Here is a 23,451-nt window from a genome sequence, read left to right as displayed (position 1 = left end):
ACAGGCCAAGAGATGCACTGTCAGCACTGCACAGCTAATTTAACTAGTCAGATAGAGACTAGAGACAGAATCACATCAACTTTACTGTTATTTGCTCTTGCTGACATCAAACTTGAGGAGAACAAGTTTACCTGATTTCTGTTCTCGCATTTCACTCTCATTTTGTTTCTTTTTTCTTTTCATGGCCAGATGTATAGCTCCGCTTCATATTGTCATCTACACAGTAAACATTAACACGCGCTGTAAAATGAGGCAGGGGCAGGCGGGGCCTTGCGTAATTTGCGGGGCCTTACGCAACTTGCGTAGTGAGCGTATAGGGCCGATCGGCTCTGGTTATTTATTTATTTATTTATTAAAAGATGAGGGGTTTTCTCTCCAGTTCGGCTCTGGTTTCGCTTCTGATTGGTTATCCAGCGTAAGGGGCGGTGCCAGAGGCATATTTATAAATGGAAGGGATCAGACAGCCTGTTGAGTAGTGTTTGTTTATGTGTGTGTGCTTAGGAACCGGGAGAAAAGTTCACCATGGTTATAGTTATCGAAAATAAGGTAAGAGTTTATATACATGTGTGATTTCTGGTGTCAGAACTGTGCATGTTTAATATATGTATAAATTCCAGTTATATAGTAGAAGCAATGTCTTCTAGAAGCAATGAATAGAAAAGAATCATTTGGTCAGTATTGAACCGTGTGAGTCGGTACGTCACTAAGGAGTTTATTGTGGTCAGTCTAGTGAGTCTATATACTTTGTTTTTCAGACCCTCAGAAGTTTGACATTTTTAAAGATTAAAATACTTAAAGTTTAACAACATGCATTGCAGCACAGTAAAATTATTTCTTCACATATCCCAGTGCCCCTGGTGTAGAGAGGGTTAAGGGCCTCCCTCAGGGGCCCAACAGTGGCATCTTCTTGGTGCTGGGGCTTAAACCCTGATTTAAACCCTGATTTTAGTAGGAGACACAGCTTGTGTTTTTTTTCAGCAGTCATACAGTTTGTAATGGTGTAGATGCTTTACGTTCACTTACTAAAGAAAACAATAAATCTGTATGAATTATGAATTTATGGTGTGTGCAGTAATATAAAATACAAAATCCTTGTAACCATCTTACTGTACTGTGTAGCCTTGTACCGTCTATATTGTCTCACATCGTCTGTATTGTCTCATATAGCCTGTTTTTGTCTTTTATAGTCCAAGATAAATGTTTAGTGTTATTTATATAGTCTGTACTTTTGAGAGTCTGGAACCAAATTCCTTGTGTGCGTAAACACACTTGGCCAATAAACCTGATTCTGATTGATGTTGCATAATCATGAATGTGTTTTAGGCTCATGGTATCTTAAGTCTGTAACCTAGTGAACCAGAGTTATCGTGTTCGATGATAGAGACTTAAGCACTTTTGTACGTCTCTCTTGATAAGAGTGTCTGCCAAATGCTGCAAATGTAAATGTATAACCTCTGAGGAAAGGCTTTATTATGACTCTCAGTGCTTTTAACTTTGTTAAATAGACTGTAATTTGTAGACTAGAGCCTTATGGACTGATTTTGTCTGGGAATGGTGCTGTCTCTCAACACTCACATTTAACATTTTCTCTTTATTTTTTTTCTCCTCAGGGAGATTTTGATGCAGCCCTGAAAAATGCAGGGGACAAATTAGTGGTAGTGGACTTCACAGCCAAGTGGTGCGGCCCGTGCCAAATGATTGGCCCCATCTTTAAAGTGAGTACTTCTGTAGAGGTCTCTGCCCAACATCTGCATTTGTCAAATTGTAATGATTGTTCAGGGACTTTCTGAATCATTGTGAGAGTGTTTGTTTTGACCGTTATTCATTCCTTTTCATCCATTAACAAAAGTTAATTTCATTAGTCTGCTCTGTAGTGTAAAAGCTATTTGTAATACGCCAGATTAGTTTAATATTGAGCCGAATCCTTTCCATCAGGCACCAGGCAACACTCCGACCTTAAGATATTTACCATCTGCTATTTTCTTTCTTTCTACAGGCTATGTCTGAAAATCCAAAATATAAAGATGTAGTTTTTCTGAAGGTGGATGTGAACGAAGCACAGGCAAGTCACATAATTTGTTTCAAAGTTAAATTGTTTGAAATATCTTTGCGCTGTTGCTATTTATTGTCCCTAGTACTTAATCACATACATCACTTAGTGAATTTGTTAAATGAAACACTTGTCTTCAGAACAATGCGGTGAGACTAGAGAACCTGTTTGTGGATGCTTTCTTTTGTCATTAAAGTGCTGGGTGAATGTGTAGACTATATAATTAGTTTTCCCTTCTGTCTTAAGCATTGCTCATTGCTTTGTTTATCGATTGTGCACGACACAGTGTTAAGCAAGGAAGAAAATGTCCATGCTGGTTTGAATTAAAAATGCTGTAACCTACACATTTTTATTAGCGTCTTATAACAGTGCACCCAAAGTGATTTCTTCCCCTTATAGCAATTAAAGAATAAAATTGAGTAGATGACGGTGTTAGAATGAGTTGTGTTGAAAGACATGACACTTTGCTACACAATTGTTAAAACTGGTTCTGCTTATTGACACCCAACACTTCCTGATCAGTCAGTTACTTCAGTAGATTTCCTTATGAATGAGTATACTGATGTAAACTGTCTTTCATAGCCAAATGTGTAAATTTAGGCTTAAGGGATTAATGTCTATCATTTGTTTTTGATTTTTTTTAATGATATTTTTTATTTAATCTGTCCTCGATTAGGAAGCTAATCGGAAAAAAAAAAGCTAAGTGGAAGCTGCATGGCAAAAGAAATGAAATAATACTATTCGAGATTGCTATCTGCTTGGCCAGTGGTGAAGAAGCATATTCAGCTGATATGATGAACTCTCATTTGTTTCTTTCAGGATGTATCCAGTGCATGTGGGATCCAATGCATGCCAACTTTCCAATTCTACAAGCGAGGGGAAAAGGTGATTCCTTCTCTAATACTGACTTTTGAAGTCCTGTGTTTTATAATAGCAGAGCTGTATAGAAAGAAATTATTTAATGCATTGCGTTTGGCTGACTCTGTGTAACCTCATATCCTGTTTACAGCTGGAGGAGTTTTCTGGGGCCAACAAAGAGACGCTGGAAAATATGATCAACAAACATAAATGAATGACACACACACACACACACAATCCAAAGAAGGTTTGACCTCCCTTGTCTGAGACTCTACAGTAAGCCTATAATTCCATATGTATCATTAATTATTGACATTTATTGCCAGAAAAGGCTTCTGTTATTTTTTTAATATCAGAAATTCAATAAAACACAAATAAATTACTCTTGAACAGTGTAACTTCCCATGGAGTTGTTTTTTTGCTTTAATAAAAATGTGAAAAGAATAGTTTATACACATATACACTGAACAATCACAAAGTTTTTACACATAGTACAGGTTCATGTATATAGCAGCAGAATTATGCTTAATACTGTTTCATTTTCTATATGAAAAAATACAGCTTTATTTTACAAAACACTTGTTATTTGGAGTTTCGAAATGGCTGTTTACAAGTCAGAACAGAAGACTCCTTTATCCACCTCGTTGTGTTGATGCTCCAGCTTTGTCTGTGTTGAGTGGCATATTAAAAATGGAAATATCCTGGTTTTCTTTTCCTAAAAATGAGAGAAAAGGGAGAAGCTATTATAGATGAAATCTAATTTACAACTCTAAATCCTTTAATCAGAATAATGTCATTAAAATCTATAGTGAAATTACTCTGGATTTAAACAGTAATCTAGATGTTGAGATTATTAGTTCCGTCTGGATGCGTATTTCAGTATTTGACACCGGAGCTTCGGGCACCTACTCCTTATAGCGCAGTTGGACTAGGTGTTGGACTACTGATCAGAACATCATGAGTTCGAGTCCCAGGTCCACCAAATCTACCACTGCTGGGCCCCTGAGTAAGGCCCTTAACCCTCAATTGATCAGATGTATAAAATGTAAGTCACTCTGGATAAGGGCGTCTGCTAATTGGTTTCATTTGGTCATGGCGCTTCATGTTATAAAGCTATAGGCTCTGAACAGAGGAAATACTATTTTGAGCTCAGAGACAGCAAACTACAGTAAACTAGATTCATAGACAGATAACTAGATGAAACTAGATTAAATATTCAAGATAGTTATTTGTCACATGCTCAGTTATATATATACAGTATACAGCTTGCAGTAAAGGAAAAATCTGATCTGGTCTTATGCTTGACGGCATATTAATAAACTACATTTAAGAACTAGATTTGTAAAGTTCGTCGAGACAAACTTTGATGTTGGCTTTGACGGTGCAAGTATTTGCAAAGGCCGGTGCTTTTTGGAGGAGAGTGGACATAAGGGTTAGTGTTACTTTTGGAGGCAAGTGGACAGAAAGATTGTGAAAGCTACTGGACCGCTAGGGTGCCAATACTTTTGGAGGCGAGCGGACATGAGCATGTGACATGATCCGAATACCCATGAGGCAGTTCCCCTCATTGTGCTGAGTGTTTTGATATGTCACATGTCCATGTTGTGCAAATTTTTTATTTTCACGTGATGACACGTGACGACACGTGACGTGACGTGACCATAACACACGTGAGGCACTTCCCCTCATTGGGCTGAGTGTTTTGATATGTCACATGTCCGTGTTGTGCAAATCTTTTATTTTCACGTGATGACACGTGACGACACGTGACGTGATGTGACCATAACACACGTGAGGCACTTCCCTTCATTGGGCTGAGTGTTTTGATATATGACATGTCCATGTTGTGCTAATTTTTGATTTCGCTTATTTTGGGGGCGGGGCTACACGTGACGTCACGTGACGTGACCAAAATACACGTGGGGCAGTTCCCCTCATTGTGCTGAGTGTTTTGATATGTCACATGTCCATGTTGTGCTAATTTTTGATTTCGCTTATTTTGGGGGCGGGGCTACACGTGACGTCACGTGACGTGACCAAAATACACGTGGGGCAGTTCCCCTCATTGTGCTGAGTGTTTTGATATGTCACATGTCCATGTTGTGCTAATTTTTGATTTCGCTTATTTTGGGGGCGGGGCTACACGTGACGTCACGTGACGTGACCAAAATACACGTGGGGCAGTTCCCCTCATTGTGCTGAGTGTTTTGATATGTCACATGTCCATGTTGTGCAAATTTTTGATTTCGCTTATTTTGGGGGCGGGGCTACACGTGACGTCACGTGACGTTACCAAAATACACGTGGGGCAGTTCCCCTCATTGTGTTGAGTGTTTTGATATGTCACATGTCCATGTTGTGCAAATTTTTTATTTTCACGTGATGACACGTGACGACACGTGACGTGACGTGACCATAACACACGTGAGGCACTTCCCCTCATTGGGCTGAGTGTTTTGATATATGACATGTCCATGTTGTGCTAATTTTTGATTTCGCTTATTTTGGGGGCGGGGCTACACGTGACGTCACGTGACGTGACCAAAATACACGTGGGGCAGTTCCCCTCATTGTGCTGAGTGTTTTGATATGTCACATGTCCATGTTGTGCTAATTTTTGATTTCGCTTATTTTGGGGGCGGGGCTACACGTGACGTCACGTGACGTGACCAAAATACACGTGTGGCAGTTCCCCTCATTGTGCTGAGTGTTTTGATATGTCACATGTCCATGTTGTGCTAATTTTTGATTTCGCTTATTTTGGGGGCGGGGCTACACGTGACGTCACGTGACGTGACCAAAATACACGTGGGGCAGTTCCCCTCATTGTGCTGAGTGTTTTGATATGTCACATGTCCATATTGTGCTCATTTTTGATTTCGCTTATTCTGGGGGCGGGGCTACACGTGACGTCACCAGTATACCCGGTGGGGTGCCAATACTTTTGGCAAAAAGTGGCTACTGAGGGTTTGGACATTTCATGTCAATACTGCAGTCATTATGGGATTCTACTTATTATTATACTGCATAGAACACAGGAGAGAAGCCGTGCCTGAGCTCTGCGCACGCTGCGTGTGTGAAAGCTTAGAGGAATTTTAGGAATTCCCCATTCAAGTCTATGGGACGTTCCATCGTCGACTACGGGAAAACCGAAAGTTCCGTCGGAACGCCGAGTCCGGAACTTTGTCCGGAGTAACGTCCTAAAGAACCTGTCTGAGTTTGGTGTAAATCGCTCGAAAACTTGCCGAGTTATAAACCTCCAAAGTTTATAATGGAAGCGGATACGAAAAAAGGCCACTTTGAGCTTCCGTACCGGGAATGCCGGAATTCCGATCGCTTAGAAAAGTAATAGCAACAAACTTCAGACCAGGGACTACAACATATCCGAATTTGGTGCATGTGGCTCGAAAGCCCTAGGACGAGTTACTCTTGATAAATTTGTGGTTAAGAATAATAATAATAATAATAATAATAATAATAATAATAATAATAATAATAATAATAAGCTTATAAAGGAAATCAGAATGTTGGCTTCTACAAAGCCAACATAATGACTAGAAATAAGAAAAAAATGTGTAAATATTCTGAAATAAATACAAAATGGAATGTGATTATTTATATATATATTTAGTTTTATATATATATATATATATATAAATAAATCACACGATATGATACTTAGTTGATACTTACTGATACTTAGCATCTTAGTTGGATTATCCACTGAAACAAGGGAGAATTTGAGTGAATAGACTGTAGATCTATTTTTGAGTTAAACTGAGCTGTAATTCTGCACACTAGTCATTTATCTGAGTCAGAATGTTACCACATGGTAAAATTGGTCAACTTCAACACTAACACTAACCAAACACTAAGGAAAATTACAACAGTATGACCTTTATATCCCTGATACTAAAATATGTTGTTTTTGGGTTTGTGTTTGTGTTCTGTTTAGGTTGGAGGTGCTTTCTTTACTGCAGCACTTAATCAGATGAGGCCTCGAGGACGCATTGCTGTGTGTGGTGCAATATCCCTGTACAACAACACCACACCTCAGATGTGTAAGTCCAGGGCAAGGTGTCAGTCCCTGTGCTAACGTACTCGGTTACGAACGTAACCTCGGTTCCCTGAGATACGGAACGAGTACTGCGTATGGGGAAAAGCTCCTTTTTTCCTCAATACTGAAGCCTTTTTTCAATAACGCAGTGCAACTGCACTGCCATTGGTTTAATCTGTAAACTTTTTTAAAACCAATGACGGCGCTGCGTAGCTGCGCGAGCCTGTGGCGATGCAGCGCGCCAAAGCCCGCTAAAAAGGGGCGGGGCGTATAGCTATATAAGCAGGCAAATCGCCAGAGGAAATCAGGTCATACGACTGAAGCGACGACACTGAAGCCGCAGCCTCGTGGCACGGCATATAACGCAGTACTCGTTCCGTATCTCAGGGAACCGAGGTTACGTTCGTAACCGAGTACGTTCCCTTTCGATACTCCACTCATACTGCGTATGGGGAACGAATTCAACCGCGCCGTGCCACGGTAGGGAACGATAAGACTTATCTTGAGCACCCTGGGGCCCAGAGGATAAGTGAGAGGGCCGGAGCCGTCGAACCCTTGACGCAACACTGCTAAGAGGGAGCAAGCTCCCCGGAGGTGGTATGATGACGGAGTCTGAAGAGGCCGTCGTATCAAACCGAAAGAACCCGAGCGTGCAAGGTCGGGATGTCCAGGTTATAGAATCTGACAAAAGTGGACGGCGAGGACCAACTGGCCGCCTCACAGATGTCCTTGATAGAGACACCACCAGACCAGGCCCATGAAGAGGCCATCCCTCTAGTGGAGTGGGCTCTTACTCCTATGGGGCACTCAAGACCCATGGAAGAGTAACATAGAGCAATAGCGTCGACTATCCAACGCGAGAGGCGTTGCTTTGAGACCGAAGACCCCTTGGTGCGGCCACCAAAGCAGACAAAAAGCTGGTCAGATTGCCTGAACGGCTGTGACCGCTCAGTGTATACCCTCAAAGCCCTCACTGGGCAGAGTAAATTCAGCTCTTGCTCACCTGACAACAGAGGCAGAGCTGAGAGAGAAACTACCTGCGCTCTAAATGGCGTTGAGAGAACTTTAGGTACGTAGCCATGCCTGGGTTTTAAAATGACCTTTGAGTCATTGGGCCCAAACTCAAGGCATGCAGGGCTCACCGAGAGGGCCTGCAAATCGCCAACACGCTTGACTGATGCTAGAGCAAGTAGCAGAGCGGTTTTGAGCGTTAGGGGCCGAAGGCCAGCTGACCGCAGCGGTTCAAAGGGAGGCCCTTTGAGCGCTTCAAGGACCGTGTGAAGGTCCCAAGTGGGAGCGGTGAGAGGACGTGGGGGCTTCAACCGCCTAGCACCTCTCAGGAAACGCACAACAAGGCCGTTTCGACCCACTGATTGGCCAGCAATAGGAGCATGAAATGCTGCGATGGCTGCTACATACACCTTGAGCGTGGAAGGGGTGAGACCCTTGTCCAGACGCTCTTGGAGAAATGACAGTATCGGAGATACGTCACACTCAACAGGGTCTTCGTTCCGTGCGGAGCACCAGTCAACGAAGACTGACCATTTCTGGGCGTAGAGGCGTCTCGTAGACGGGGCCCTCGCCTGAGCAATGGTATGTAGCACGTCCTTGGGGAGGCTCAGAGGCTCCCATCGAGGGACCATACGTGCAGAGCCCAGAGTTCTGGCTGCGGGTGCCAGATTGTCCTGTTCGCCTGAGAGAGGAGGTCCCGCCTCAGGGGGATCGGCCATGGGGCTTTCATGGAAAGCCTGAATAGCTCCGAGGACCAAACTTGGCTCCTCCAGAGTGGGGCCACCAGGAGGACTCTGTGCCTGTCTTCCCTGACTCGTCTGATGACCTGAGGGACCAGAGCGATCGGGGGAAAAGCGTAAAGAAGGAGGCTGGGCCAGTCGTGGGCCAGCGCATCTGTGTCCTTTGAAAAATAAGTTGGGCAATGAGAGTTGCTTTCTGAGGCGAAGAGGTCGACCTCTGCCTTCCCGAAAATCTCCCAGATTTTGAGAACCGTCTGGGGATGGAGCATCCACTCGTCCGAGGGGACGTTGCTCCGCGAAAGCATGTCTGCTCCCAGATTCGACTTGCCAGGTATATGTGTCGCCTTGAGCGATTGCAACCTGGTTAATGCCCATTCCAAGAGGCGCTTTGCCAGCATGTAGAGGCGGCTGGACGAAATGCCACCTTGGTGATTTATGTAGGACACCACTGTCATGCTGTCCGACTGGACTAAGACATGGCGCCCTTCCAGGATCGCCTGAAACGATCGAAGGGCTCGTTCTACCGCCAGCATCTCGAGGCAGTTGATATGGAGATGGCTGTCCTCGTGCGACCACGAGCCGAAGGCTGGTCTGCCCTCGCACAGAGCGCCCCAACCCAGGTTGGACGCATCTGTTGAGACCACCGTCCTTCTGGAAACCGCCTGTAGGGGTACTCCACGGCTGAACCAAACAGGGTTCATCCAAGGTTCCAGGGCTGCTAGACAGGCCTGGTTGACTCTGACGCGAAAGCGGCCGTGCCGCCAAGCGTGAGGTGGGACCCGGAGTTTCAGCCAGTATTGCAGGGGCCGCATTCGTAGGAGGCCAAGCTGTAAAACTGGGGAGGCTGAAGCCATCAGCCCTAGCATCCTCTGAAAGAACTTCAGAGGGAAACAGGCCTTGTTCCTGACAGAGGCCGCGAGCTGCTGAAGTACCAGAGCGCGTTCTGGTGATATGACCGCCCTCATGCGGACTGAGTCGAAAACCACTCCCAGGAACATAATACGTTGGCTGGGGAGCAGTGAGCTCTTGGCAAAATTGACCCTGAGTCCTAGGCACTCTAAGTGGCTCAGGAGCACAGATCTGTGGTGGTCTAGCTCGGTTCGCGACTGGGCTAGAATGAGCCAGTCGTCGAGATAGTTCAGAATGCGGATTCCCATCTGTCTCAGAGGGGAAAGTGCCGCGTTCATGCACTTCGTGAAAGTGCGTGGAGCTAGAGACAGCCCAAAGGGAAGGACTGCATATTGGTAAGCCACACCCTCGAACGCGAATCTCAAGAATCGTCTGTGATGTGGGGCTATCTGGATGTGAAAGTAAGCGTCTTTCAGATCCAGCGAGAAGAACCAGTCCTCGGGGCAAATCTGCATGAGGATCTGCTTCAGTGTCAACATCCTGAACTTCCGTTTCATGAGGGAGAGGTTCAGGAGTCTGAGGTCTAAGATGGGTCTGAGACCGGCATCTTTCTTGGGGACAAGGAAATAACGGCTGTAGAACCCCGACCCGCTTTCTGAGGGAGGAACCATCTCTATGGCTCCCTTCCTCAACAGCGTCAGCACTTCGGTGCGGAGGACTTGGGCGTCGTCCGGCTTTACCAAAGTGGGAATCACCCCGCGAAAACGTGGGGGTCTCCGGGCGAACTGCAGTGAGTAGCCGCATTTTATTATTCCCAACACCCACTTGGACACTCCGGGGATGGCCTGCCAGGCCTCGGCCCGCGTGACAAGGGGCTGGATAATGTCGGGTGGCAGGCCACTGATTAGGGGCCTGAACACTGACAAGTGTGGAAGAGGAAAATTGCTCTCTTTTAGAAAATGTGAAATCTTTATTGTGTTTGTCATAACAGTGCTTTGCGTGGACGCAACAACGGTGGGCCCAGGTCGCATAGCCAGCAGGCAAGAGAGCTTCTGGGGTGGTCCAGCCGTGGCGGGACTTTGCTCTTTCCTCTTCCTTCCCAAACGATCAGGAGGATTTAGAGGGCGTCGGGTCCAGCACAATCCTCTGCCGGGGGCCCTGACGTCCAGGCGGTTTAGCGCGCTTGGTGGGGCGAGCTGGGTGCTGCTCCTTAGGGGGCGCCACCTGGGGGGCAGAAGGGACAGGTTTGCTCTGGCGCTGAGTCGGCGCAGTCCTGGGGCGACTCGGGGCGGAGGTGGAGCGCTTGGGCAGGAAGTGCCGCATAGCCTGGGACGACTTCTGTGCTGCGGTGAAGCGCTCCGTAAACCCTTCTACGGCCGGCCCGAAGAGACCGGATGGAGAGACTGGGGCATCTAGAAAGGCCACTTTGTCGCTCTCCTTAATCTCAGTGAGATTAAGCCAGAGGTGGCGCTCCAGCACAACCAGGTTGGCCATGGATCGTCCAATGGCTTGGGCCGTGGTTTTTGTGGCGCGCAGGGCCAGATCTGTGGCGCTGCGGAGGTCGCAAAAAGCAGGTTCACTAGGGCTCGACTCATCCAGGGAACGGAGAAGCTTTGCCTGGAACACCTGTAGAATGGCCATGGTGTGTAGTGCTGAAGCGGCTTGGCCCGCAGAAGTGTACGCTCTGCCAGCCATGGCAGATGTCATCCTGCAGGGCTTTGAAGGAAGGGCTCTCTTGCTTTTCCACCCCACAGCCGCGGGGGGGCAGAGATGAGCAGCCACGGCCTCGTCAAGGGGCGGCAATTGCTCATAGCCCTTCTCCTGAGAGCCGTCTACTGCGCCGAGAGCTGCAGAGGAAGTGTGTAGGTGGGCCGAGTAGGGGGCGCGCCATGACTTTGTGAGCTCATCGTGCACCTCAGGGAAGAACGGGGCAGAACGCTGGCGGGGGGCCTGGCGGCTTCCCGGCAGGAACCACTCGTCCAGCCTGCTGCGCGTCGGCTCCTCAGGAGGGGCCCACTCCAGATGGAGATCTTCGACGGCTCTGGAGAGGATGCGGAGAAGCTCGGCATCCATCCCAGCTTTGGCGTCGATGGGCTCTCGCGACGGCAAGTGGGCGGGGTTAGAATCACCGGCCCAGTCTTCCGTTTCAGAAGCCGCGAGTGACATGGAGTCATCAAGCGGCTCGTCCTCCGATCCGCCAAATGAGACGAGGTCACTCACTTCAGCTGAGGGACGCTGCTCTGGGCGTGAGAAGAGGACGGGGGACGGCTCTCTCGTTGGGGAGGGTGAGGCACGCGGGCGCAGAGCCGGCGTGAGCTCACCCAAACCCGGGCGCTGAGCCCCTCTTCCCCGCTGTCGCTTCCTGGCCGGCTCGCGGGAGGAAAAGGACGGGGGGGCGTGAGGGGCGGGGTCACTTTCATTAAAGAAAGCGATCCGAGAGCGCAGAGAGGCGAGACTCATGCTCTCACAGAAGCAGCATGAGGACTCAGTGAGTGCAGTTTCAGCGTGGGATTTACCCAGGCAGGAAACGCACTCATCATGGCCGTCATTCTCATGCAGAGGGACTCTGCATATGCCACAGTTGTGACGCGGCATGGCCGCCGCCATTAAAACGGCGTTTTTTGTAGGAATGCTCTTTTAGAGCGGTGAAAACCGCTGGAAAGCTCTTTTTTGTGATCGCCGGATGGCGGCAGGAGATCGCTGAGAAGCGGCTGCAAGCAGGAAGCCGGCAACCCGAGAACGGCGCACGAAACGGCTGTCTATAGAGCGCCGGCGCTGCAAGCGGTCGGCGGTCTCAGCTGGTCCGCTGCGGTGCCTATTCAACGGCGAAAAATCCAGCGAAGGCGTTCAGAAGAAATTCAGCGAAGTGAAGTCGTCGCTGAAGGAGAAAGATCTGATTTCCTCTGGCGATTTGCCTGCTTATATAGCTATACGCCCCGCCCCTTTTTAGCGGGCTTTGGCGCGCTGCATCGCCACAGGCTCGCGCAGCTACGCAGCGCCGTCATTGGTTTTAAAAAAGTTTACAGATTAAACCAATGGCAGTGCAGTTGCACTGCGTTATTGAAAAAAGGCTTCAGTATTGAGGAAAAAAGGAGCTTTTCCCCATACGCAGTATGAGTGGAGTATCGAAAGGGAACTGATATGACTTATGTAGATACGGATTATTGATTTGCAGGTTTCCACTTCAGGCTTTCCTTCTCTGTTGTAATGACAGTCGAGTTGTTTTTCTGGCTCATAAGCACTATTTCTGTAACCTTAACGTTGTTAAGTGGCCTAAAGTTTGGAAATATAATTCTGGAAATATTGAAAGACATTAATGAGCACTTGCTGAGATGCTTTCTGTGTTCTCTTCTACTCCACTGTAGGTCCTTTTCCCCACATGGCCATGCTGGCTAAAAGCATAAGGATGGAGGGATTCCAAGTCAATCAATGGCCAGAGAAAGATGAGGAATCTGTCAAAAGACTGCTCACATGGCTAAAGGAGGCAGGTTTACATTTGGCAGATGCCTTTATCCAGAGTGACTTCCATTATCTCATATTTATACTACAACTGACGATTAAGGGCCTTGCTCAAGGGCCCAACAGTGGCAGCTTGGTGACTCTGGGCTCGAACTAAAAACCTTCCGATTAGTAGCCCAACACCTTAACCACTAAGCTACGACATGCAAGTTCAACCTGCACAAAGCCAAATGATTGTATGATTGGATTGATTTAACTTAAATGTTATTTGGTGAACGATCTGGTCATGAAATATGTATTTGAACTAGAGACCTCTGATACATTCATTGCTGCTAATTATTTCTTAGGCAATTTAATGCTACAACTTAATGATCTAATCAGGGATTTATTTCCTTTAATTGATAGACACAGCAGTATTTATTTATTCATTTTATTTTTAAGGAATAAAACAATGACCAGGTATTATGTTTATTCACTGACTAATTTTCCTCCCAATCTAGTCAGGTTATCGGACTATAAGATGTCGCTATGATGGAGAACTTAAAGTTAGGGTTAGGTTGAAGTTCTAGCTTTATATCTGACTGGTATATAGAAAATTCAATGCATGTTTACTGTTAACAATTTTAGTAAACAAACAATACAGGTTTTATTGTTTTTTGGTGTTTTACATCCAAGAAATATTTTCATATGTATAAACATATACATACAATTGAATATATGTATAGTTGTGTTGCATGGTGGTATAGCTGGGTCCAAAAGCACTCTAGTATAATACACAGTGAAATGTTACTGAACCATCAAAAGGTGCACAGAGATACGTTTTCTATAAAAAGAAGCAAATTCATGGATACAAACATAAAAAGAATCTTGATTTTGGCACTTGAAATAATCACACAACTGTAAGCACTTACTCAGTTAGTTAAAATAAATAAGACATATGAAATCAATTCACAGAAAGCATTTAAAAGAGCTGCCAAACCCATCATAGCCCTCACACATTCTCACATACAAAACACTACTAAGGGCTGAGGTTTATCCATATAAAATGTCAAACTCCATGATTACCTGTAAAAGAATAACACACATACGGACACAAAAGAAGGAAAAAAGCAAGCAGCAAACATCAGTACTGGGAGGGCCACAGGGTCTCTAACACATCTTTAATATCACAGTGATTACACACCCCACCTATTATGATACAATTAAGGTAAAATACTCTGCATCACTTGACATAAATTAATAAAAAAAAAAAAAAAAAAAAAAAATAATAATAATATATATATATATATATATATATATATATATATATATATATATATATATATATATATATATGTCAGGGATCAGCGCGGACCTTTGGACACGTGCGAATGTTTTTATTATTGTCACGTGTCTGCCACGCCTTCGTCCGCTCCTCCCTGTCTCCTCACCTGTTTCCCATCCTGTGATTGACTGTGTGTGTGTATTTATGTGAGCCGCGTTGCCGATGGCAGGGCGGATTCATTAGTGTATTTAAGTTAGATTAAGTGACGTTAGTTCCCCGTGTCGTGTGGATGTCTGTTTGTTTCCCTTGTGTATTAAACCCCTATCATTTGAAGCTATCCTGCCGACGGGTCTGTCTCCTTTCCACCGGATCCGGGGGCCTGACAGAATGAATCCGCCTTAAGACCCAGCAGACCCAGCAGGATAGCTTCCAGCTCGGACCGGTCTTTTTTTTTCTCTTCTTTTTCTTCCTTTTTTTTTTCTCCGGGGAAGGACGCCGCTCCGTTTCCATTTTCTCCCGAGGAGGACGTCGCTTCACTTCCCCCTGGACTGTTCCGTCAGTCCATCCGGGCCTGAGTCCAGTGACATCGCTCCGCATGTCTCCGGTGAGGGACGCCGCTCCGTTTCCGGTCAATCCCGAGGAGGACGTCGCCTCACCACGTTCGCGGAGGATGTCGTCATCCTGGTTGGCCCCCCTTTTTTTTTTTTTTGTTTGGCGCCCTGCGGCATCGCCCCGCATGTTCCGGTGAAGGACGCCGCTCCGTTTCCGGTACAGATCCCGAGGAGGACGTCGCTTCACTTTTTCCGCGGGGGGTGCTGCAGGTCCGAGGCGGAGGATCCTTCCCCCCTGGACTGTTCCGTCAGTCCTTCCGGGCCTGAGTCCAGTGACATCCTCACCACGTTCGCGGAGGATGTCGTCATCCTGGTTGGCCCCCCTTTTTTTTTGGTGCCCCGCGGCATCGCCCCGCACGTTTCCGGTGAAGGACGCCGCTCCGTTTCCGGTACAGATCCCGAGGAGGACGTCGCTTCACTTTTTCCGCGGGGGGTGCTGCAGGTCCGAGGCGGAGGATCCTTCCCCCCTGGACTGTTCCGTCAGTCCTTCCGGGCCTGAGTCCAGTGACATCCTCACCACGTTCGCGGAGGATGTCGTCATCCTGGTTGGCACCCCCTTTTTTTTGGTGCCCTGCGGCATCGCCCCGCACGTTTCCGGTGAAGGACCCCGCTCCGTTTCCGGTACAGATCCCGAGGAGGACGTCGCTTCACTCTGTCCGCGGGGGGTGCTGCGGGCCCGAGGCGGAGGATCCTTCCCGCCCTCCCGCCCCTTTTCTCAGGTTGCCGAGGCGGGGGTTTGGCCGCGGTGCGTCGGGGGATGTTGCTCGGCACCTCAGTTCGGCGGTGGACGTCACTCGGCCCTACAGCTCGGCTGTGGACTTCGCTCGGCCCTTCAGCTCGGATGCGGACGTCGCTTCGGCCCTTCAGCTCGGCTGTGGACGTCGCTCGGCCCTCTTTGGCTGCGCCGCCGTGTGCCCTGCTCCCCCCACCTACCTCGCCGTGTGCCTTGGCTCCCCTCGCCTACCTCGCCGTGGCCCTTGCTCCCCCCACTGGCCTCGCCGTCGTCCTTGCTCCCCTCACCTGCCAATCACCGTGGGCCTCGCCCCCCCTCCTGGACCTTGTCGGGTTTTGGTGCTTCGGGAGCCGCGCCTTAAGGGGGGGGTTCTGTCAGGGATCAGCGCGGACCTTTGTGCGAATGTTTTTATTATTGTCACGTGTCTGCCACGCCTTCGTCCGCTCCTCCCTGTCTCCTCACCTGTTTCCTATCCTGTGATTGACTGTGTGTGTGTATTTATGTGAGCCGTGTTGCCGATGGCAGGGCGGATTCATTAGTGTATTTAAGTTAGATTAAGTGACGTTAGTTCCCCGTGTCGTGTGGATGTCTGTTTGTTTCCCTTGTGTATTAAACCCCTATCATTTGAAGCTATCCTGCCGACGGGTCTGTCTCCTTTCCACCGGATCCGGGGGCCTGACAATATATATATATATATATATATACGTATATGTATATATATATATATATATACGTATATATATATATATATATATATACGTATATATATATATATATATATATACACGATTACACGCGCATATGAACGCATGTTCACGCGCGGCGCGGTCATCGAGCTGCCGTTTATAAACACGCTCTTACGCAACTTGCGTAGTGAGCGTATAGGGCCGATCGGCTCTGGTTATTTATATTCACATTAGACATTACAACAACCCAAAAGACACAAAAACAAACACAAGGACTCAGCAAACAACACACAAGAAAACCGGTATAAATAGGGAGGACAATTGAAACACAAGGAACAGGCGTGCAGAGGCGGAAAGGATTAAGGATAGGGCGGGGCTAACACACGTAAACATAAAAGAAAAACAAAACCAGCCACAACGTCCCCCTGGGGCCTGTTTCAGAAAGGAAAGTTCAGAAAGTTTAAACTTGAACTCTGAGTTGATAAACCCTAAGCCAAACCCAAAACCATAAGCAGTTCCAGTTCTGCTGGTGAGAAATATGCAGACTTTTTTTTTTGTCTGACGATGTTACCATGGTGACTCGTTATATCTGCGCTCCATTGATAATAGCTTTTTTTAGTTGTGGTGCACGCGCTTAACTCAGAGTCAGTCAACTTAGAGTTGATAAAACTAACTCTTTTCAGCTGTTCTTTAACCGAAAACTCAAGTTCAAGTTTAAACTCAGAGTTGGTTGAACCTCCTTTCTGAAACAGGCCCCTGGTGTTCAGACAGGGAACGGTCCAAGCCATCCATGACATGATCATCACACTTTTCCCATCTGTGCAATTGTGTATAATGAAGTGTGTGTTTTTGTGTGTGTTTTTCATCTCTCTATCTCTCACAGGTCCTTATCCACACATGCATATGATCTTTAAGGAGTTGCGTATGGAGGGCTTCCTGGTGGGGAGATGGGCGCATAGAAATGACGAGTCTCTGAGAAGGCTGTTGACTTGGCTGCAGGAGGCAAGTAGCTTAATCTTCTAAATGTCTTAACTCATCACTGACAGCATCCTGGTAAAGTATTATAGAGTCTTGTTTCCGTTTTGCAAACTGGCTTTTTTTTTTTTTTTTTGTTCTTCTGCAGGGAAAGCTGAAGTGTAGAGAGCATGTGACTGTTGGGTTTGAGAACATGCCAGCTGCCTTCATGGGGATGCTGCAGGGAGAAAACATGGGGAAAGCCATCGTTAAAGTCTGAAGACCTTTCTTCTGGCCCCGTATTGCAAAACTCTGAGAATGTAATAAATTCTTTGGCTTGTTTTTGAAGAGTTGTCTTTTCTTATGGTCTGTAGTGGTTTATAGTTGAGAATGAGATGATTCAACTGTTTATTGGAAAGCAGCTTTTGACGATTTAACAATTTAGTCAGAGATTTTGCTGGAATTTTTAGATTTTTAGCTTAGCTGAAAATCCAAACCAACATAGCCACCTGCTCTTTGTTCGTACCACAGCACACACACATGTGACTGAATGCTGGTTCAACACCAGCATGTCTTGACTGCTTGGATGATGTTGATGCACATAATTTAGATATTTTACAGCCTGGACACCAAAGAGACTGACTTTTTGAGCAGATATTTTATTGAAACTAACTCTTGCAATGTCAGGGGCGGTTCTAGACCTTTTTAGAGTGGCTCCAGCCCCCTGTATGTGATCTCAGGCACCCTAAAAGTACAAGTATAATTATTACTTTAAAAAAATAAACAATATAAATTATGCAAAAATGCAGGACATGTCTTCGATGGGAAAGAAAATTATTTATCAGTTTGACCCAGGTGCGATTTTTTTTACTTTGCTTTTTTTTTTGCATGTGTTGTAGTCTTTGAAAAGTGCCCCATCAGCTGTCTGCTTTATTAGAACGGTAGAACAGAAGCACAGGTACGCGCAGCGTGCACGCGCAGTCAGAGCTGGAGGCGTTTATCTATAACGTTAATCGGCGGAAAGCCGCAAAGACGGCAACCAAAAGCAAGGCACGTTTATTTGTATAGCACATTTCATACACAGAGGTCATTCAAAGTGCTTTACATCGAAATTATCAAACAGTTTATAAGAGAGAAAAAAAATATATGTAAAAGTAAGAGACACACGATAAAATCATAATAAAAACAGAACAATTAAAGAAAATAAATGTGATTTCAATAAAACAGTTTAAAATATGTTAAAAAGAAAAAAACAGGAGTAAAAGTAATTGCACAGTGCTCATTTAGTAAATACAGAGTTAAACAGATCTGTTTTTAATCTTGATTTAAAAGTGTCTACTGTTGAAACACATCTGATCTCTTCTGGAAGCTGATTCCAGTTATAGGTGGCGTAATAACTAAATGCTGACGCATCTTGTTTTGAGTGAACCCTTGGTATCTCTAACTGACCTGATCCTAATGATCTGAGTAGTCAGCTTGGTTTATATTCAGTTAGCATATCTGTAATGTACTTCGGTCCTAAGCCATGAAGTGATTTATAAACGAGTAACAATACTTTAAAATCTATTCTAAATGTAACTGGAAGCCAGTGTAAGGACCTGAGGACTGGAGTGATGTGAAATATGAACTGATTTGATTCAAGACTGGCATCATTACATCATGCATAAAATTTTGGTGTCCACTTTTGCCATTTTAAATAATACCATAACTTTTGGCTTACTATGTAGTCATATTTCAGATGAAATCCTAGAACCGCCCCTGTGCAATGTAATGCAAATCTGCTTCTGATTACAATTAAAACATATTTACATTAAAAAAACTAAACCCTACTGCACTGGACACACTTTTTAACATAAAACCTTTATTTTGTTTCTGTACAAGATAACAATTTCTCAGTCCAATTGATTTAAAGTTTGGATTTTTAGGGCTCCAAAGTCTAGATACGTTTATATGCTTTCGTAATTGTGGGAAAGATAAATTTGTCAAACTGATCAATAACCTGCAACAATTCAATGCTATCTTCTCTACTGGTTTGTTTTTCCACAGGCATGCAGCTCAAACCTTCACCAAGCCAGTTACAGGCACTGTATTTTACTTCCCAATGTTTTCCCAACCTCACATCCTGAAACCATTAGATCACTTTGTTAGCTAAAAGTCTTTCACCAGTGGGTGGAATGTTCTGGTAGAAATTACCGCTTGTACAGCAGGAACCAGTAGAAGAAAATTTGACACTGCAGCGGAAACCGCGTCAAAGCTAAAGTCTATACAATTTCAAGCGTTTTGTTGCCTTTCCAAGGAAAGTACATTTGAACTTGAATACACACCAGATAATGCTGTGTTTATTCTAAAGTGGACTAACGTTTCTATCACACTGTACAAAATAACCAGTTTGCCGTTGCTGTGTCCAGGGATGTAAAAGTAACAAACTGCTGTACATGTACATTACTGTAAGTCTTCTTACAGTTATTGACTTCATGGTGTAACGGCACCATTTTTTTTCCAAAATAATTAAGTTGTAGTTCTTTTACTTGAGTATTTAAAAAAATAAACCAGCCTTGCTGTGACAAGAACAAAAAATACTTAACATTATACTTATTTATAAACTGTTAACAATTAAGGTAGTTATATTTCTACATTTAATTTTTTTTTTTTGCGTCACATCAATGATTTAAATTCTTTGTACAAATTTTTGAACAAATTCAGCTTGTCATGTTGCCGTATAAATCCAAAGCACTCTTTTCTGAAGATGTTCTTGCATTGAAAATCATTATCCTATTAATCTGCTCAGTTGTATCATGTCTCAACTGTTAATTACTTGGGATTGGAATGCAAGCCAGACGAGGTAAATGTTATGTATTGTATTATTCATGACAGGTTTATGCCATGCGGTTACAATGACGTGACAACAATTGCCCGTTCCTCATCAAAGGAAATGAGTCTGGTTCTCATAAATCTCTTGATTGTTGAAATGGCACAAAGACACAGCTGTGATGTCCCAGCTTGTAGTATGCCTTAGGAGCTATGTGCACAAATATTAAAGATCACTATCTGCTTGTCCAGTGATGAGTGCATATTCACACTCAATGTGACCTCATATCCTGTTTACTGAACAAGGTTGAGGAATTATTTGGGGTCAACCCAAATGCACTGAAAGAGAATGTTACCTGTAGAGCAGAGGTATTCAACTAAAATTGAAAGAGGTCCAGTAAGAGAAAATGTCCAGAAGATCATAATGTCTGACTAGTTAGTGTGATAAATATTGATGTAGCTTAGTAGTTGTATCAACATCTGCAAGCAATCAAAACCTGACTGTCAAATCAAATAAATTCAGTACAATTCAAAAACATTTTGACAATATTTATTGTCATGTAACATAGAACTGAACATATGTATGATTGTAGATATGTATAACATTCTCTCATTAAATAAAAGTAGGGCTACATTTCAAAATAAGAGAAAATAAATAAAATGCTTAACTTTCCTTTTTATATCTCAGTGAGAGAACTGAGCTCTAGCTTGGCAGGATGTTAAACCTGAGCTTGAATGGAGTCAGAGCCATTCTCATACACATGTGGAGGTGCTCATTAGTGACCCTGGAACGATATTTAGATTGGATTATGTTCATTGTAGAGAAAGCTGCCTCGCAGTTGTATGTAGAGTCAAACATGGTCAGGATGTATAGGGCTACTTTCCTCAGACCTGGGAAAGCTGTCTCAGGGACACTGTCTTCAGATTTGAGTGGATGTGTTTGTTCAAAACCTTTATGTTTTGTCTCATAATGGCGTTTCACATTGTCACTTTTAATAAGTCCCACGGTTTCTGAACATATGAGACACACTGATTTAGTGTGAAGTGGGAAGTGTGAACAGAAATGAGTCCGTCCATTCTGGATTAAATGTTTTCGCTGTCCACTTTTCTTTTTTTGGAGAGCGGCATTTGTTCTTTATTCTTCCTTTCTCCGTCTCACTCGTCTGTTTCTCTCCCTTTTTCCGTCTCACTCGTCTTTTTCTCTCCCTTTCTCCGTCTCACTCGTCTGTTTCTCTCCCTTTCTCTGTCTCACTCGTCTGTTTCTCTCCCTTTCTCCGTCTCACTCGTCTGTTTCTCTCCCTTTCTCCGTCTCACTCGTCTGTTTCTCTCCCTTTTTTTTCTAAATGTATCGCTATCTTTCTTTCATCTCATCTGTCTTGCACTATTGAGTCACAGTGTTTACTTCAGGAATGCACTATCACTAGCACTATCGTGTTTACGAGTCCTATCACGTGGGATGGCTTAACTCGCATGAAATTGGTCTGTGCGTCTCCACTACCATAACGATTGCAAAAGCTGTGACAGATAAAATAGAAGCGCTTCGTCAAGTTTTAAATCATAACCTTTTGTTTTGGCCGTGGGTCCGGGTCCGTATTGGACAGCTTCTGGGTCCGGACCTGGACCGCGGTCCGCCTGTTAGTGACCTATGCTGTAGAGCAATATATTAGATCAAATCCCTCTGAGGATCATCCTGACATGTACTTCACATGGAAGGGATAAGACTTTGTAAAAGATTTGTAAAAACATTAACATGGTCAGTGTCACAGATTTGCTTTGCTTTGGAAGGTTGTGAGTTCACATCCCAGTAAGAACTGAAATTCTGCAGAAGTGGAGCAGCTTTGCTGGTTACTGTGAATCCTTGACTGTAAAGAGTTGGTGTCTGTACAGACACAGCATCAACATAAAAAAAACCCTGATAATTAACAACTAACTAACTAATAAACAAACAAAATAATAAATGACATCATGAAGGTAGCTGAGGGCTGAAGCTCATACACACTTTTACGTAAGCTTCGAGGATAATTTGTGTTTAGGAGTGATAGAGGAGCTGAACTTTGTATATAAATGTAAAAAAGAAAATGCTAAAAGATAAATAAAACTTGTTAGTGTTTTTACATTTACATTTACATTTAAACTTAAATCTCTAACATTGAATACATTAATGCTGGCTCAGTAAGTTACATACTTAAGATACCATGAGTTTAAAACATTTGTTCAAAATTACAATGAAAAAGTGTCAAAGGGTTTTTTTTTTTTTTTAATGCAAAAGATAAGGAAAGAAGTGCTAGTTGAAGTGTTTCCTGAATAAGTAGGTCTTCAACCGCCGCTTGAAAATAGCCAGTGACTCAGCTGTCCGGAACTCTAGGGGAAGTTCATTCCACCACCTTGGTGCCAGTACAGAGAAGAGCCTTGTAGTATGCTTGCCTCTTACCCTGAGAGATGGTGGAACCAGTCGAGCAGTGCTGGTAGATCGGAGGGTGCGGGGTGCAGTGCGCGGAGTGATGAGGGCTTTGAGGTATTTTTGGCTTTGTAGGCCAGCATCAGTGTTTTGAATCTGATGTGTGCAGCTACCGGAAGCCAGTGGAGGGATCGCAGCAGCGGGGTGGTATGCAAGAACTTTGGCAGATTGAAAACAAGCCGGGCAGCTGCATTTTGGATCATTTGCAGAGGACGGATTGCATTCATAGGTAGACCTGCCAGCAGTGCATTGCAGTAATCCAGTCTAGAGATGACAAGAGACTGAACAAGTACCTGAGCAGCCTGTGTGGACAGAAATGGCCGAATCCTTCTAATGTTGTAGAGAAGACCGACATGAGCGAGTCACATTAGCAACATGAGAGGAAAAGGACAGCTGATTGTCCATGGTTACCCCAAGGTTGCGAGCTGTGGCTGAAGGGGAGATCAGATCGTTGTGCAAGGATATAGCAAGGTCATGACCTGGGGATGAGTCACCTGGGATGAACAGCAGTTCAGTTTTGCTAGGATTGAGCTTTAACTGATGAGCAGTCATCCATGATGAAATTTCTGCCAGACATGCTGAGATCCGGTCAGAAGCTGTGGCATCTGAGGGTGGGAAAGAGAAGATAAGTTGTGTATCATCAGCATAGCAGTGGTAAGAGAACCCATGTGAGGAAATAACTTCCCCAAGAGAGTGAGTATACAGGGAGAAAAGAAGAGGACCAAGTACTGAGCCCTGTGGGACGCCAGTGGAGAGTCTGCGTGGAGCAGATGTCACTCCTTTCCATGTTACCTGATATGAGCGTCCTTCCAGGTAGGAAGCAAACCATTCCCAAGCTGAGCCGCAAATCCCAAGACTCCTGAGGGTGGTTAAGAGAGTCTCGTGGTTGACCGTATCAATTGCTGCTGAAAGG

At 44.9% G+C, this 23,451-nt stretch overlaps 2 protein-coding genes across 2 annotated transcripts; both read left to right on the top strand.

Moving 5' to 3' along the window:
- The first annotated feature begins 429 nt into the window (after positions 1-429).
- LOC132848874 (thioredoxin-like) lies at positions 430-3,306 on the top strand. The gene is made up of 5 exons (XM_060874929.1): positions 430-546; positions 1,611-1,715; positions 1,997-2,062; positions 2,870-2,935; positions 3,060-3,306. The coding sequence occupies exons 1-5, from the start codon at positions 523-525 to the stop codon at positions 3,120-3,122; spliced, it is 324 nt and encodes a 107-aa protein (XP_060730912.1). The 5' UTR covers positions 430-522; the 3' UTR covers positions 3,123-3,306.
- On the top strand, positions 3,147-17,620 carry LOC132848875 (prostaglandin reductase 1-like). The gene is made up of 5 exons (XM_060874930.1): positions 3,147-3,184; positions 6,864-6,969; positions 12,931-13,049; positions 17,202-17,320; positions 17,442-17,620. Exons 3-5 carry the CDS (start codon positions 13,037-13,039, stop codon positions 17,550-17,552), a joined length of 243 nt encoding a protein of 80 aa, XP_060730913.1. The 5' UTR covers positions 3,147-3,184; positions 6,864-6,969; positions 12,931-13,036; the 3' UTR covers positions 17,553-17,620.
- The last annotated feature ends 5,831 nt before the right edge of the window (positions 17,621-23,451 follow it).

The sequence above is a fragment of the Tachysurus vachellii genome, chromosome 7 (assembly GCF_030014155.1).
Source record: "Tachysurus vachellii isolate PV-2020 chromosome 7, HZAU_Pvac_v1, whole genome shotgun sequence".
Lineage (NCBI taxonomy): Eukaryota > Metazoa > Chordata > Actinopteri > Siluriformes > Bagridae > Tachysurus > Tachysurus vachellii.
The sequence above is the reverse complement of the archived record's forward strand: the minus strand, read 5'-3'. Positions and strand labels throughout refer to the sequence as shown.

Bases quoted from the DNA above. Each gene is read 5' to 3' on its own strand.
- LOC132848875 (XM_060874930.1), top strand. The intron at 17,321-17,441 runs GCAAGTAGCTTA...GTTCTTCTGCAG, and splicing joins TGTTGACTTGGCTGCAGGAG to GGAAAGCTGAAGTGTAGAGA.
- LOC132848874 (XM_060874929.1), top strand. From the start codon at position 523: ATGGTTATAGTTATCGAAAATAAG. The intron at 547-1,610 runs GTAAGAGTTTAT...TTTTCTCCTCAG, and splicing joins TTATAGTTATCGAAAATAAG to GGAGATTTTGATGCAGCCCT. The intron at 2,936-3,059 runs GTGATTCCTTCT...TCCTGTTTACAG, and splicing joins TCTACAAGCGAGGGGAAAAG to CTGGAGGAGTTTTCTGGGGC.